At 31.6% G+C, this 17,779-nt stretch overlaps 1 protein-coding gene across 1 annotated transcript; it reads right to left on the bottom strand.

The window, feature by feature from the left end:
- Positions 1 to 17,317, bottom strand: LOC140440727 (uncharacterized). The gene is made up of 5 exons (XM_072531104.1): positions 17,162 to 17,317; positions 10,564 to 10,810; positions 6,256 to 6,389; positions 5,526 to 5,675; positions 1 to 501 (listed from the first exon to the last, which is right to left on the bottom strand). The coding sequence occupies exons 1-5, from the start codon at positions 17,220 to 17,222 to the stop codon at positions 350 to 352; spliced, it is 744 nt and encodes a 247-aa protein (XP_072387205.1). The 5' UTR covers positions 17,223 to 17,317; the 3' UTR covers positions 1 to 349.
- Between the last annotated feature and the right edge of the window lie 462 nt (positions 17,318 to 17,779).

The following is a 17,779-nucleotide window of genomic DNA, read 5'->3' as shown; positions in this document are numbered from 1 at the left end:
TTTTTATAAAAATAAATATATTAAATTGTGTAAATTATATAAAATAAAAGTTTTAAAATCTATTTACATCAAAATTTTTATTACTAACCCAAAAATTAAACTTGTTTTTACAAAAGCATATTTAGCGGCAGTTCAAAAATACTTTTTAAAATCGATTAAGTGTATCATTTTCGTCTGAAACTCTGTTTAATTTATTCATTACAGAAATAATATGTTCTTGTTGTTTTTAGCAAAAAAGTTAAAAGTAATGCATTAAAAAAGTGTACAGTTTAAAATCCTTAAAAATAATCTGTATTTAAATTGTTCCGATTATTATTATTTGAGTATTTGATTTGATTATTATTTGATTCTACTGCGGTAACCATTCAGAAGCAGGAAGATTGGCTAAGTATGCATCTCCAAATTCTCTGAGTAGATCTTGTGCGTACTCCAATGTGAATGGCAATATTAAGTTAAAAAATCCTCTGGGATGCTCATTAAAATATTTTTCTATTGTTTGAACTAAAAGAAAAAAATGCAGTAAATATTAATTCACATATACCTTACTCCTATTTCATTTGTTAACATCTCTCCCCGCAGGAAACTTCCTCGTTAATTGTCAGACAGTTACGACATCAACCGAAAATCACTCAACATCAGCAATACATAATAGTTTGAACTATGTATCACGAATCAATAACTAAAAATTCTTGTACCGCAATGTAAGTAGTATTTTGTTTCTTACTAATTTATTACAATTCAATAGTTTATCTCTTACCAATTTGTGGATTTTCACTTTGTCTGCTAAATCAATTTTATGCATATTAATAAACACAAACATGTAATATTGGCATAATTACTATAACCTTTTTTGATCTATATCTTTATAAGACAGCACCCTAATATGGGCTTTTAATAATTTCAGCATTTAATTTACTTTGTACCGTTTGACCTGAAGATGCTTTGCAAAGTGTAGAAAGCGAAACCGGTCGTTTTGGTAGTAAAATTAAATTGATTGTGAGTAAGTCTTATTTTATTTCTTTTATCTATTTGAAATGGACTCACACAAGCAACACATTCATGATTCATGATTTAACACCTTTTCCATTCATAAAAGTAAATGTTTAAAATATTTAAGCGTTATTCTCTTTAGTAGCGGCATCTACTAATGAGAATATAAATCGGAAATCAAATTGAGGATTCGGTCCAAATCTGTATTTTCTAAACTTTGCAAAACAAACAGATGAATTCACCGAAATGCACAGGCATGAGGATTTATAATTTGCATCCACGTCATACCAATTCATCTAAGCTGAAATCCATTCATGAAAACGATCTCCTAATACTCCAAAATGGAGCAAAATGTAAAATACATTCAATCATATGTATATTTCTGCCTCTTGGCATCCCCAGAGCGAACTCAAGGTAAGCTCTAACGAAATTAAACCTTTTCCATCTATAAAGGTCTTCTTCTTCTTCTACTTCTTTTTATATAGACATGACTCTGTCTGTTTTCAATGTACCTCCAGTAAGTTGTCGTTTCATCGTTTTCGTGGTCTTTGATCGTCTTCGTATTGAGGAACCGTCTCTTGCCGTATTTACTACTCTATTTGCTGTGATTCTTCCATTCTACTCTTCTATTTCTAATCCAGTTCTTGATGTTCTCCACCTTGCATTTACGTCGTATATCAGTACTTCTAGCTCTGTCCCATAGTGTCTTACCATCAATTTTTCTGTTTTCATCTTTGCTGTTTCTAACATCCTTTTTGTCCTTTCTGTGCCAGGGCTTGTTTCTGCCGAGTATATCATTATTGGTCTGATGACTGTTTTGTAAATTCTGCCTTTCGTTTCTTTCCCGATATTTTTATTTCTCCATATTGTTTCATTCAGGCAGCCTGTGTCTCTGTTTGCTCTATTCACTTGATCTTTCACTTCAGTTTTGAGCTTTCCGTAGCTAGATAATGTGATGCCTAGATATTTAAACTCCATCACTTGTTCTATTAACTGACCTTCCAACTCCAATTTACATCTTAGAAAATTTGCTGTTGTAACCATGCATTTTGTCTTTTTTGGGGAAATTAACACATTAAATTTTCTGGCGGTTATATTAAATTGGTGCAGCATACGTTATAAATCATCTTCACTTTGAGATAGTAGTATTACGTAGTCTGCGTATGACAACCTTCAATAGAGGTATTAATTCGCCAATGAACAAGTAGAATTACTTATAAAGAGGAAGAAGAAGAAGTAAAGTTTGTGTGTTAATCTGTGATTGGGAGTAAGTACCACATTTTAAAATTTTATCTATCCTATGTTAAAGAAAGGTATTAAGTTGCTTTTTCAGTTTCTCTTATGGTTTGTGAAAATGACCAATAGTGTAGCAATTATAGAATAGTCTTTTGTAGCTTTATGGTACTTCCACCTATCTTCCTTTCTCACTGAGACTCAAAACCTAAAACCATTTGATGATTATTTCCTCATATTCTCTCATTTATAATGTCTCTGTATAATACATACATTAATATTTAACTTGGTGATCATTTACATATATATATATATATATATATATATATATATATATATATATATATATATATATATATATATATACACAACGCAAAAGTCTAGGGATATTTTTATAAATAGACGTATTTTGTTTATTTGTAATCAACTGAAAAAAAAGAAATGCAAAATTTGTAGTTTAAATTGTTGTTTAATATGTCAAAAACCATAAATTGAAAAAACAGAAAATTGGAACAAAAAAAAAATATATTGCAAATCACCCATCTTTCACATACCATCATAAAGTGTTAAAAATACGAAATATAAACTTAAAATAAAGTATGGCCACCACGCTGGTTTATCACAGCTCTACATCTACTGTTCATGCTTTGAATTACATTGTTAATGTCTGCTTTAGGTAGTTGTGTCCATTGTTCTATCAGAAGCTCTTTTAATTGAAATTCATTGTAGATATTGCCCATATGTGGAGTTATTCTTCGTTGGAGCCTGTCCCATACATGCTCAATGGGATTCAAGTCCGGTGATTGTGCTGGCCACAGCAATACATCAATACTCTCGTTATCCAACCAGTTTGTTACAATATGCGCAACATGTGGCCGAGCGTTATCATGCATAAAGTAAAAATTTTCTCCAACAGCAGCAGCAAACGGGCGCACAACAGGTTCAAGAATAGTGTCCAAATATTGCTGACTTGTGAGAAAGCCACGTGAGAAAATGAGGTCAGTTCTATTGTCAACCATGATTCCGCCCCATACCATTATTGTACCACCTCTGTATGTATACACTTCTTGAAGATGTTGTAATCGTTCTCCATTTCCGAGTCATCTCCAAACTCTTGTCCGACGATAATCTGGATGAAATCCATATCTAGACTCGTCACTAAACAAAACTGTGGCCCAGTCATTGTCAGTCCAATTTTGAAACTCTTGAAATCAGGTTAATTTTGCAGCGCGATTACCTTTAGATAAAGGTGGACATCTCAGTGGTCGCCGACTACGAAGATTGGCTTCGTGGGGACGATTCCTCACAGTACTACTGCTAATTGTTACATTATGTGCAAGCTGTAATTCATTAACCATTTCGGGTGCTGTAATTGTTGGTTGACTTCTGGCATTTAAAATTAAATATCGGTCTTAAGCGACAGTTGTAGAGCGACCACTTCCTGGATGTTGCTCGGCTGGACTCCCAGTGTCTCTAAACCGACGCCACAAACGACTTACGATGCTTTGGGAGACACCCAGCTGGTCAGCAACTTGAGTTTGTCGCATACCAGCTTGAAGGAATCTCACGGCTCTATTCATCTCATCCAACGTTAAATGTTGTCGTTGCATGGTAAAAAGACAATATCTTTAACTCACCTATTAAGCAAGAATGGTATAAAGTGACTAAAATTAAAAACAAACAAAACATAAAAATGTCGATTTTTTTGTCCCTTATAAAAAACATTCTAAAACACGTATTGCTATCAGTTTTACAATTTTTTTTTTTTGATAAGAAGTGAGTGTCTGTATCAACAATTATAGTACAAGCAAATTTATATGGTCATGGAATTTCTGTCATTGGTATTGTCAAATTATTAAAATATCCTTAGACTTTTGCGTTGTGTATATATATATATATATATATATATATATATATATATATATATATATATATATATATATATATATATTTTTTGTCATATTTATTTTATCTAACTTATTTCAATTGATAGACACCTACATTTTAATCGATTCCGAAAGATTTGCGTTATAAATGAAAATATAACTATTAAATCAGGCAATGCAAAAGGAACTCCAATAATTACGTACCTACTTAACTATAGGACCTACATATGACTGTGTTTGTCGTATCTTGGGTTAGGGAGTTTTTATTCATAGTAGGTTATATGGAAGGAGTTCTTTTATAATGCTTGTATTCTTTGTACCATCTTATTCCTGTATTGCGTTATTTATAAATATTGCTGAATTCCATGAAGAGTTCGGTAAAATAAGCTAGTTTATAATGTCCATAGATAAGATCACGGATCGTCTAACACATGCTTGCGGACTTCCAGGGGACCGAGGACTGCAGGTTAAGAAACACTGCTTTAGAGAAACCCAATGCTGTTCAACCTGTCTATATCATCATTTCCCAACAGTCTGCAACGCGCTTTAAATTAAGTCAGAAAATCTCACAACAAGTCAGATATTTAGATTCTTCAGTAACGAATTCATTATTGGTCAAAGACAAAAAACAGTATCCTATCAGAATTATAGTTTATTCGTCTTCCGGGTTTGGACCGTGTCATTTGTGAGTGACCCAAAAGTGGGTTCATCTCGACGTTTCGCTACAATTGTATGTAGCTTCTTCAGGAGAACAAAAAGGAAAAGAAAACAAAAGACAGGAAGATGGGTAGTTAGCAACGGTAACTCAGTTACTCAACGCAACCAGAGGCGAATACTAACTACCAAGATGGGCATTTGGTCACAGTAACTCAACTACTTAACGCAGCCAGAGGTGAAAACCAAATGCCAGGACAGGGATTCACGTCCAACAGCTCAGAACACTAACGCGTCGAGAGGCGGGGAGTGAATCCGACAGAGCGAATCCGATAGAGCGGTAGCGGAGTAATCGTCGGATTCACTCCCCGCCTCTCGACGCGTTAGTGTTCTGAGCTGTTGGACGTGAATCCCTGTCCTGGCATTTGGTTTTCACCTCTGGCTGCGTTAAGTAGTTGAGTTACTGTGACCAAATGCCCATCTTGGTAGTTAGTATTCGCCTCTGGTTGCGTTGAGTAACTGAGTTACCGTTGCTAACTACCCATCTTCCTGTCTTTTGTTCTCTTTTCCTTTTTGTTCTCCTGAAGAAGCTACATACAATTGTAGCGAAACGTCGAGATGAACCCACTTTTGGGTCACTCACAAATGACACGGTCCAAACCCGGAAGACGAATAAACTATAATTCTGACTCTGGCCGTGGAAGCCTACGATTTCAGTATCCTATCAATTGTCATATTTACTTACTTGAACTTTGTACTTACCTATCGGCATAAGATCTTTATCTGTAGCTGTTATTTCAATGCGACCTCCTCCTATCTGTATTTTTTGGTTTATTTTATCAAATTTATAATAATCTTCACCGTTATTTTTATAAGTTTTTAGAGTAGATTTTGAAAAAAGTTGAATTTCAGCTAAAAATAAACAAGTTAAGTAAACTGGATACGAGACTTGGTTTATTTTTTTTTATATTAACACTTTAACCTCTGTATCCTTCGTTAAGTGGACAGAGCGAAGAGAGTCGGGTTAGAATCCAATCGCGGTAAAAACTCTAGAATTAAATTAGTAACGTCGTTAAAAGAGTTTGTCTTGATCACAAATTAACAATGAAGTAAAATGTATCACAGGATGTATGTGAAATGTATGAAGGAAAATATACCAATGAGCTGGTCATGAAGTGAGGCTGGACACCAAAGTGTCGAAAAAAAATACATACAACTGGGAAATAAGCAGCCAGCGCGTGACCGGCGATGTTACGATGTTGAAGATAGAAATTACACAAGGCCAAGACTCCCTTTGGCATTTGGTGTCATTGAATTAAGAAAGAAGAAATCAAGGAGAATAATTTCCATTCCCTTTTGGCAGACATCCTTGTATCTTAGCCTACTTATTTTTATGAAGAAGATTACATTTCTTCCAGTTGATATTTCTCATGGATTACGAATTATATCGCCTTTTACACACGCCAATAATCTAAATTACGGAGATACTTACTTATATTTCCCTTAAACGTACCCTTTGCATCTATTGGGTATGAAAAGAATTCACCAGAAATATCATATTCTGTTGCCATATCCAACCAAGGAATAGTAACGCTTATTTCTGCATAATTCTTGTTAAGATCAACCCTAAAAATAAAAAAGATTTATCCGAATTATTATATTACAGATTTTTCTACATTTGTAATTAATTAATTATCTTTTGAAATCATTCAACCTAACCGCAATACCAAACAGCATGTAGATCGGCTACTAAAAGACCCGCATAACCGCAAATCAATAAGTTATAGAAGGGATATAAGTACAATATGTCCATAGTTGTGTTAGATTATCGACAAGAAACTATTGTTTATTTTAGGACGTCATAATAATATGTGGTACATTTCTTAACTACGTATGGTCAGGACGTCCTAAAATATCCTGTAGCAGCTTCTTGGGGATTAACCGACATGGTATTACAAATAGATATATCAAGAAACGGCAAAGAAGAAGAAAAAGAAACAATTACGAATACTGAACAAGATGAAAAAGAAGAAGTATTGACGTATGCAGAAGTGAAAGAAAAATATGCAAACTTAAAAACGGGAAAACAGCGGGAGAAGACGGAATATGTGCAAAACTTATAAAATATGATGGAAAGGCACTATACAGAAAGATTTATGAACTAATACAGAATATGTAGAACAAAGAAATAATGCCCGAAGAATGAAAGGAGGGAATTATAATGACAATCCCAAAACTAAAAGGAAACCATAGGATATGCAAAAACTATCGAACAATTAATTTACTGAATGTAACCTATTATAGTGTAATGACTGGTATACTTAGAGAAAGACGAACAGAGCACTGGCAGAGTGAAGCAAATCTCCGATATATAAACATCGATGGGTATTTACTTGCTAGCAGTTTCTGTAGGAAAAATAAAAAGAACGGTGGTACTGTAATATATGTTAAAAATACTTTTCCGTCGACCGTCCATTTATGATCAATTTTAACACCCTCAAAATCATTGATTAATGACCCCTATTAATAAATGATTTTCTATTAATGAACGATTTTATTATAGGCAACACAACATACATTGCTTGCATAAATTAATTAAACGCTCTGTGATTGGCAGTGACCTGTGGTGTAGGCAACCAAACATATACCTATTTATATTCTCACTAAAAAATTAATTTAAAATGAAGTAGCCGCTGTTAGTGCTATCTTCATTGTATGTCATTATTTACTTTATTGTTTAAAATTCTGTGTATTTGAAAAATCAAAGGATGGATATTGACGAAGAGTTTAATTTAACTCCACCAGAATTTAACTTCTTCTATCACATAATTTACAGAGGTCCAAGAAGACTTAAATATAAATTTGTCAAAATGCTATACAGCAGATAATCATTTATCAATATCTTCATTTAATTTCAGTAATTGCACCATTTCGAATATTAATGTTTACTATAATAAAACTACCACTAAGGAAACTTTGAATAAAGTCAATGAAAGCTGAAAAAATTGTTGTTTATCGTTAAGTAAATAAATATTTAAACTTTTATTTCTGAAAATATGGTCGACGGAAAAGTTTTGTAACGAACTCATGAATTAAAATGGCGATTAACAATCTCGAACATTAACGCGCTCGCTTCGCTCACGCGTTAAAATATCTCAATTGTTAATCGCCCTTATTAATACACTTGTTGGTTAAATAACTATTAAAATTCGAAGCTATTAACTGTGATAAATTTAATATAGAACAAACATCTGAATTTTGTGGAATAGTTCTAAAAGATATTAACACGGTTGTATTGGCAGTGTATAGATCGAGTAAATGTAACGATTTTAAGTCTTTTTTTACAAATTTCGAAAATTTATTATGTTCCATTATGAGGCCAAATTTAAAAGTAATAGTTTTGGGAGATTTTAATATTAATTTTATTGCGAAAACGGCAAATACTAGTAAACTGACTTCTATAATATCATCATTTGGAATAAATCAAACAATCCATGACTATACTAGAATTACTGATACATCTGCCACTTGTATAGACAATATTATGATAAATATTGAAGAAGATCAGTTGCGGGCAAATGTTCTTGAACCTTGTTTCTCTGATCATCGCGGCCAGTATATCAGTATAAGCTTAACATCAATTCAGCAAAAGTCAAGTGTTTGCACTAGAGCCTTTACGCAGAAGAGTATCTTAAAAATGCGGAACTTTTTATCAGTGTTAGACTGGAACATTTTTAACGATAATCTTGATGTAAATTACCTAGCAACGTTTCTAATAGATAATTATAATCTTGAAGTATCGCAATATTTTCCACTAAAAATCTGGTTATCAAAGACAGAAGATGTCCGGTAAACTGGTTCAATGACAACTTAAAAAATATGAGAAACATTTGCAAACATATAAAATACGTGCTGATTGTACTAAAAACCCAGTACATTACAGCGAGTATAAAAGATATAAAAATCATTACAATACTGAGTTGAAAAGAACGAAAAAGCTGGCATATGATCAATTGATATTAACTTCAAAGAGTAGATCCAAGACGTGTTAGAAGGTAATTAACTATCAGCGAAATAAAACAAATGCTTTACATAATTCAACAACCAACATATCTTGTGACTCTTTCAATAACTTTTTTGTTGAAATTTCTGAGAATATTATAAAATCTCTTCCAAATACACCAGACGACAAAATTGTGAACTATCAAAAATTTACAGCTCCATCGAATTCATTTTTTCTGTCTCCAACCAATCAACAAGAAGTATCCACAGTTATAAAAACATTAAAAAATTCAAATTGTTTGGATAAAAATGAGCTAAACGCATCTTTTATCAAAAGCACTAGGAAAATAATTACTAAATCTTTAACACATCTCATTGATAGTATTTTTTCAATCCGGATATTCCCAACTTCATTTAAATACTCCAAGATTGTTCCTATTTTTAAAAAGGGCGATCGTGACCTTGTAGACAATTATAGACCAATTTCCAATGTTTCGATATTGAGTAAAATAATCGAAACAATTCTGAAAAAGCGTCTTATATCGTACTTCGAAACAAATAACTTTTTTACTAGTTCACAATATGGGTTTAGAAAGGATCGTTCCACAACACATGCACTTTTAGATGTGATGAATGCCATAGTTGATGCCTTGAAAAGCATAATCACTCTGCCATAACGCTGTGTAATCTTTCAAAGGCCTTCGACTGTGTTTCTCATGATATTTTGCTAAAAAAACTGCATTTTTACCGTATAAGACGTACTCCTTTGGAACTAATTTCATTATATCTAAAGGATAGATACCAAGCAGTCAAGTACGAAAATTACCTCTCTGAATTTAAGAAGATAAAGCAAGGAGTTCCACAAAAATCTGGCCCTCATACTGAGTATGTGTTCGTAATGACAGAGGAAGGAGACCGTCGCATGGACTGGGCTAGCTTTAGACATGAGTTAAGTGACATAATTGATCTAAATGTACCAACCAAACTATTGAACAACTTGATGAAGAAGCAGAGAAACTAACTATAAATATACAACAAGCAGCATGGAACAATACCAAACAAATTATAAGAAAAACCAAAGGTCAAAATTATCCTAAAGAAATTCGAGAACTGGTGCAAACAAAAAGAAAAACCAGGAAAACAAGGCAACTCATCCAACAGTTAAAAAGGGAAATAGATATAATCTTTGTGGAATTGTATAAAAAGAATAAATAGATCAACGAAACAGATTCCACCGATTCGAATAAAAGATGGAACATGGACACGTGACGCAAAACAAAATTAAATTTTATTAAACACAATTCCTGTCATTTGACACGTTCTACGTGTCGGACTTGTCAAAATGCCCAACATTTTTGTTGGACATTTTTTCATATAGGTGTTATATAACGTTGGCTATTGAATGAACAACCTGCTAGTTTTTACAATCATATACAATACTTGTCAGGATGACACGTTTATCAAGTTCCACAATTAAAGCTTCCCCTGTTCCAGTCTTCACATACAGCCTACTATTAATAAACTTTTTTTGTTACGCGGTCACAACAGTGAATTGTGCAACAATAATTATTAGATTCTAAGGTGAACCATTGGGAATACCTATGAAAGTAAAGTATCAGATTAGGTTATATATAAAATGTTAGTTACTTAGTTAGCTAGTTAATCATAGGATTAGGTACATTATTCCATTAATAAATTAAAAAAAAAAACTAGTTTTTAAAGTTAGTTTTAATGATTGATCATTATGACCAAGTGTGAAGGTATCTGATAACAAAAAAGAAGTAAATATTGTCCTTACTTGACATTATGAATAATAGTGTTTCTTAATCCAGTTACAATTGAATTTTTGAAAGTTGCACTAATCTTGTTTCCCAAAATATTTACATTGCGACTATATAGAGGCAGCGTAAACGGATCAAATGGAGGTATATCTAGTTCCGGAATACCCTTAACGTAGTAAGGAAGAGTATTTCTGAGCTTATTTAGAAAACATTCACTAAAATTTTCCGAAGATGCCTTGCAACGATATTGCTTTAAGTATTCCGCTGAAATAAACAAAATATTATATTAGAAACTTTTATAACTTTAGAGATTAGTAATTGAGAAAGATTGTATGTAGACCGGTCGCAAGAGATTTGACCTAAAAAAAAAAGCAAAAAAGTTTACCACTTATTCCCCCCCCCCCTAAAACCTCCCTTGTAGGGGGAGAAAAACGGAAAAAATCGATTTACCAAGAATTCGTATGGGGTAAAATAAAATGTTTTAAATAAATAATGTAGCTGATATAATTTTGAACAAATATGTTTATTTTATTTTGAGCAAAAACAATTTTTGTGTAAAATGAACCGTTCTATCACAAACAACGCTTGAATCGACCAGTGATATTGAGTCTCAATTACGCGCATGAAATACATTTTAAATCAAATTTGTATCAACTTGGCGGTAAAAATTACAGAGATATGTTCCGTTGTTTCGATTTCTCCGAAATCACCTAATGGATCTGTAGTTATTAACATTCTGTGAAAATTAAGAATTCTTACGTTTTATATACCTAGTTTTTTTAAAAAACAATTTATTAAATTCATTTAATTTAATAAACATTCATAAATTGCCATTTTAAAGTTAAAAACGTATTTTATTAAATAATTACCTTCAATTACATTTAAAATGTGTTACTTTTCACTGATAGACGAAATATATTCAAAGTATTTATTTTTGTCCTTAAATTGTTAATAATTTAAAAAATTTCACAGAACAAACTGCAGTAAACATAGAGATCCATAAAACTCAAAAAAACTTGTTATATAACTACTCGGGTTTAAGTCCCTAATAGGGTACTTTTTTACCTTATTTCTCTGGACTAATAATTTTAACCTTTGTATTGTCTCTGGGTACGCCTGGACCCAGTGGTAAAATTCAAATGTTTATATATTTATTATACATATCTTAAATTTGAGAAGTGATGTTTCATGACATCCTTAAGATAAGGTTTATGGGTTTTATTTGAAATACAAGAAAGATATCTGTTGTTTATGGGTCCACCTGTACCCAGAAGTGTTTTCGAATGTACGTGATGTTTGTTTTATTTATTTTTCTGAGAAGGGTGATTAGATTTTATGGGTTCTATTTTCGGAAGCGTTTGTCTAGTATCTTTAGTGGGACGTGTACGAACTCATCACTATATAGCCCCCCATAAAATTATTAGACCCTCGGAGATATAGTAAACTGATCACCGGCATCCTTTGCAGATAGGTAAACTCATCACCGGGATTTTTGCCTGGTTTCTAATGCGAAAGATTGCCTCTTACCTGTTATACTTCTCGTTTATGTGATAATTTAATAAATTCAGAAATTATTTTAAGCAAGTTGCTTTAAAATTTAACTGAGATATTAATATGTCTCACGGTGTGGCCTATTAGACGTATCTGCCAATCTAAATGGTTTTGAGATCTAGAAATTTAGTTGCATAGGATTTCGATAGTAAACTTTAAAATGAAAATATTTGTCAACATGTGCTATTTTTGTTTATATCGGAGGTAGTCCCCAACTTCGTTATTTGATTTTCATTGCATTTTTATAATTTTTATTGAATTCTCGAGATAATTTGTTAAGGATACATTTGGTATAAATCTTACCGTTTTGGCGTTATTTGACTATCTTAAAAATAATAGACGATATTGGACAGTTAGTAAATATAAAATATCTAAAAAATAGGAAAAGCTGAAAACTTGAGTGTGCTATTAGTGCATAAAAGTCGAAGTAAAATTCAATTTTTGACACGTGCATTTTACATTTTATGGCATCATTGGCGGAAATTTTTAAATTTAAAGTAATTAGCAATGCATTTATTGTGACAGAATGCATCAAAATGCTTAGGTACAGTTTGCTGTACTTTATCTTTTAATGACTTGTACAAAGATCCCACAACTACAGTGCTTTTAAAAAGCAATTTTCTTACATTTTTTGGTTAGTTTTCGCCATTATTTGTAGGAGTCAGATGAGTTGTTCAGTTCATTTTATAAACATCATGACAACAACTAACCTCAATTAGTGTAAGATACAAAATAATTTTTATTTTGTAATTTGTACTAATTTTGTTTATTGTAGAACCCTGATGATGCAAATAAAGATTTGCGAAAGCTTGGTAGACTAAAAAGAGTACTTCTTTGTCCTATCTTCGGCTGCACACCCAGATAGTCGTTTTGTAGTCTAACTGATCAGCGTTGACTACAAGCGTTTATCGCTTTTTCAGTATATATATATATATATATATATATATATATATATATATATATATATATATATATATATATATACAGTATACTCCCTTTATAACGAACACGGTTATTACGAGGTTTCGCTTATAACGAGGTACATTAGATGTCCCGTGAAATTTCTATTGAACTATAACCCTTTATAGCGAGGTAAATTTGCTTATAACGAGACAAAATAAGATTGCAAAACGTGTTTTTTACGTTTTGGCCCGGCCGTAGCTATAAATAAATACCCTTTTTAACTGCGGGCCGCCCGCAATAAACTTCTTACAATTTATGATTCTTAGTCGGAAATATAAAATTTATGATTCACAAGTGTCATTGTATTGGGTTGACCATCCACACCTAATAATATGGGTCCTAATAGACAAGATGTGGAAAGTGTTTTAAAGGTTGTCAGAAACTTTATCCAAGGACAAAACGCAAATGAAGAAGCATAAAACTGTTTCACATCTTTAGAAAATATGATAGATAGAATACTGGACAATTTAAAGCGGTCAAAAATGACAAAATAACTTTATACGCTTTATACATATTTACAGAATACAGATTTTTTGTTTTAACATATATCATTGACAGTAAAAGTAAACAACTCTTTTTTGTTTTAATGCATTTCATTGATAATAAAAGTAAACAACTTTGTTTTAAAAACGCCATTCAAACAATATTTATTAGCATCTTATATTGCTCCGAATGGCTTCACTATAGAAAGTTAATGTTTTAGAAAACTACATATTCATATGTATGCACAATATTATTGTTGTTGGATATAACGAGATCCGCTTATAACGAGGTAATTAGTCTGCCATTTCAGTTCTCGTTATAGAGGGAGTCTACTGTATATATATATATATATATATATATATATATATATATATATATATATATATATATATATATATATATATATATAAGGAGTCCAATTAGGTCGGTACCATATGGAAAATTTTTTTATTTTTAGTTTTATGAAAAAAAATTTAATCTCTAGTTCTGAATGATCTAGAACTTCAATCATCAGAATCATATATTAGTATTCTTCAGTCATTTAGGCGGTTCATTAAACAACATGAATTTGATTAAGACTTGAGAATATCCACAATTCATTTTTTTTTGACAAACCGCGTATACAACTAAAAAAAATTTAATATCTGATCATTGTATTCTAGGTTTTAGATCATTCAAAACTTTTTATGTAACATAATTATTTTATATGACAAAATTCATAAAACTAAAAATAAAAAGGTTTCACATATGGTGCTGACTTAATACCCTATATATATATATATATATATATATATATATATATATATTTAATTAGAAATCTCAAAATGTAATATCAGAAAAGGTAATTTACAGCAACAAAGTAATAGTATGCCTTACCTAGAAGAAACATCTTATACAGTTAACTTAAAAAACTTAACTACGCTGATTTTTTTCTGTTTGATCAGGATGATCGCGAAAACCAGTGCGAAACAACTAAACAAAAACGGTATAAAATTTCTACTCACCAGTTGTATGACATTTAGTCACAAAAGGCAATTTGATTTTCTTTCGCAATTGAAATTTGAAATTATTCATAACCATCATTTTTTGTCCACGTTCGCTCAGAACGTAATCAATTAGCAATTCACCATCCATGTTGAAGAAACAAGGGCAAATGAAGAGAAATTTTTCTTTTCGCATGATTTTAGGTAGCTATTAATAGAAATTTGTGGAATCATAAAATAAAAACCAATAAATTGCAGTTGCATTTAAGATATATGGATTTGGATTATTCTGTGAAATTACCAAAATCTAGCCGTTTGCAAGGATTTTATGGTCTATACCTGATCCGGGGTGCAGGTACCCTAGTGATCAGTTTACCGATCTCTTAGGGTCTATTTTGAAAACACTACTTTTATGGCGGTGATGAGTTTGTACTATGTACGAGGGTATTTATGGTAATTGGTGATGAGTTTACGTGTACCCCTTTAGTGTTGTACCAGACTTGATCGCTTGAAGTTTAGAGTTGAGAGTGTGGTGTGAAAATCATTTGTGAAAAACAGAATAATAAGCGCTTGCTGAAAAATGAGCTCCAGGAGAGGACTCACGGAAGAGGAATTACGAAAAATCCTTGAAGAAGACTCAGAAAATGAAGATGAATCTACCAATTTAGAAACCGTCACTAGTGATGAAGAGTTAGTAGATGAAGAATTTTCTGAAGAAGATCATGTATCTACGGTTGATGATGACAAAGATGAAAGCAAAAACTCGGAAAATGAAATAGAAGTTCCTGAACAAGAAGATTTACAATATACTGCTCGCGATGTGACAGTTTGGAACAGATATCCACCACCTCAGTCACGTGTAAGGTAAGTGGTGGCTCAAGTGCTACACATATTTTCTTACTAAATTTGTGGGTTTTACTAATTGCGTTGTATATTGTTTAGATCCATCAATATACTAAATCCTGTATCAGGTCCCACCAGATATGCCACTCAACGAATTACCGATAAAACTATATCTTTAATCAGATTGTTTTTCACTGTAAAAGAAATATCACTGGAAAAGTTAGAAGCTTTTATAGGTAAATACTTTCATTACAGTTATAAAATAAATTAACTTGAAATTTTGCATTTTTATTCAAGGTTTATTTCTTGGCTGGTGTTCATGCTGATGGTAGGCCCATTTTTAGAGCTACTATGTCTCTAAAACGATTTTGTAACATCAGCCGCTTTTTGCGATTTAATGTTAAAGAGGATAGATCTATTCGACGTAGGCACGACAAGTTAGCTCCAATTAGAAGTTTTTTGATTTATTTGTAGCACAACTTCCCAAAATGTTTGCTCCATATGATAGCCTGACTGTCAACGAACAACATGTACCATTTAAATATAAGTATCCCTTCAGACAGTATATTCCAACAAAACCACGTGGGAAATATGGAATTAAATTATGGGTTTTATCTGATGTCAAAACTGCGTATGTGTATTGTGCAGAAGTGTATACAGGAAAAGCAGAAAATCAGCCCCGTGACGTACATTTTATTCCAGTTGAATTTCTCTCAAATAAAAGTAAAGAAACCCTATCATCAATTTTTGGGTTTCAGAAGAATATTACTTTAGTTGTCTTGTTAATTACAGTAAATCTGTTATTCTTTTGTCCTCGATGCATTTAGATGACCAGGTGTCATTGTACAAAGAAGGTGTAGATAAAACAGCTAAATTAGCGTCAGCTTATACCCGCAAAAGAGGAACTAGAAGGTGGCCACTTTGCTTATTTTATAATATTTGGCTGGATTTGGCGGGAATTAACGCGTATGTGTTATATATGCATGTAAATCCTCAATATAATAGGAACAAACTACATAAAAGAAGGCTTTTTATAAAAGAATTGGCATATAATTTAACAGAAAAATGCCGAATTGCCCGAATAACAAAAAACGTTTCACAAAAAATCCAAATAAATTTACATGCAGTAGCTGGAACAAGTGGAAATGCAAAGGAAAGTCCAAAACGTGGAAGGTGTAAACATGCGGATGGAAAAAAGACAGAAAATCTCGTACAAGATGTCAAGCATGTAAGAGATTTATTTGTCCTGATCATTCAAATAGCTTTTGTAAAAGTTACATTGAATAAATATATAATTTTAATTGAATATAAAGTTTTATTATTTTTTTATCACAAAAAAATGTTTTTAGTTCATTCAAATATCTTTTGTAAAAGTTGCATTGAATAAATATATAATTTTAATTGAATATAAAGTTTTATTATATTTTTTATTACAAAAAAAAAATGTTTTTAGTTTTGATACATCGATAACATGAAACTACAAAAGCTTCTAATTAATAAAAAAAAATGGAATTTAATTCACAACAGGTATGTACTCATACTCAACTTCTCCCGTACCCATAGACAAATAATGTAACATTAACTTTGGAAGAATAGGAACGTTAACACAGTACCTATAAAAATCATAGAGCTACGGCTCTTCGTTTACTAATAATTTATACTTAAATTGATCTGTTCCATTGTACATTGTTTAATTTTTAAACTACAAAAAAAAAACTGCGAGAAATAAGAAAATATAAATCTTGATATCCTATTATATTTCATTATAATGAGAAACGTTGCAAAAACTTACGGTAAATATGAGCTGCAAATGCAACATTGCAGATAAAAGCAAAAATAATTACAATTTTCATTGTTAATCAATACAGTTCAACTCACTAATGGTTAATGTTTTGATCGTTTGAAGCACTACCACCACTTTGTTTTTTAGTATAGCTTATATTATTATCAGTGGCTGTATTTTTCTGGTTTGACCAGTTTTTTTTTTAAATCAAGGAAGAATCTTGTACTTTATCCAATGAAAACATTATTTATAAGGCCAACCAGCCTGCAATAAATATGCTAAAATATCATCATTTAACATAATATAATTCGTATTAATTATGATACATAATAAATTGTTTTTTTTAGAATTAAATCAAATTTTGCAAGGTTTGTTAATGTTGAAATAGAAGAAGTTTATATTTATATTTAAGTTTTTGTTACAATAATTAGGGAAGAAAAATTAACGAAAATATTGAGTGCAGCAATAAATTAGAACAAGGATAAGAAAATTATGAAAATTAGCTAAAAATAAGACTGCTACGATGCTATGTGTTCTCCTTTTTTTCCCAAGGAATGGAAGCTTAGACACTAAAGACAGGTTTTGCTGACATATTGAAAGCTTGTGAACGATGGGCTGATAGAAGAA

The sequence above is a fragment of the Diabrotica undecimpunctata genome, chromosome 5 (assembly GCF_040954645.1).
Source record: "Diabrotica undecimpunctata isolate CICGRU chromosome 5, icDiaUnde3, whole genome shotgun sequence".
Lineage (NCBI taxonomy): Eukaryota > Metazoa > Arthropoda > Insecta > Coleoptera > Chrysomelidae > Diabrotica > Diabrotica undecimpunctata.
The sequence above is the reverse complement of the archived record's forward strand: the minus strand, read 5'-3'. Positions and strand labels throughout refer to the sequence as shown.

Coding starts and splice junctions, on each gene's coding strand:
- LOC140440727 (XM_072531104.1), bottom strand. CDS start 17,222: ATGAAAATTGTAATTATTTTTGCTTTTATCTGCAATGTTGCATTTGCA. Junction 5,676..6,255: donor TACGTTTAAGGGAAATATAA/GTAAGTATCTCC, acceptor GTTTATTTTTAG/CTGAAATTCAACTTTTTTCA. Junction 502..5,525: donor TAAAGATCTTATGCCGATAG/GTAAGTACAAAG, acceptor TTTTTCTTTTAG/TTCAAACAATAGAAAAATAT.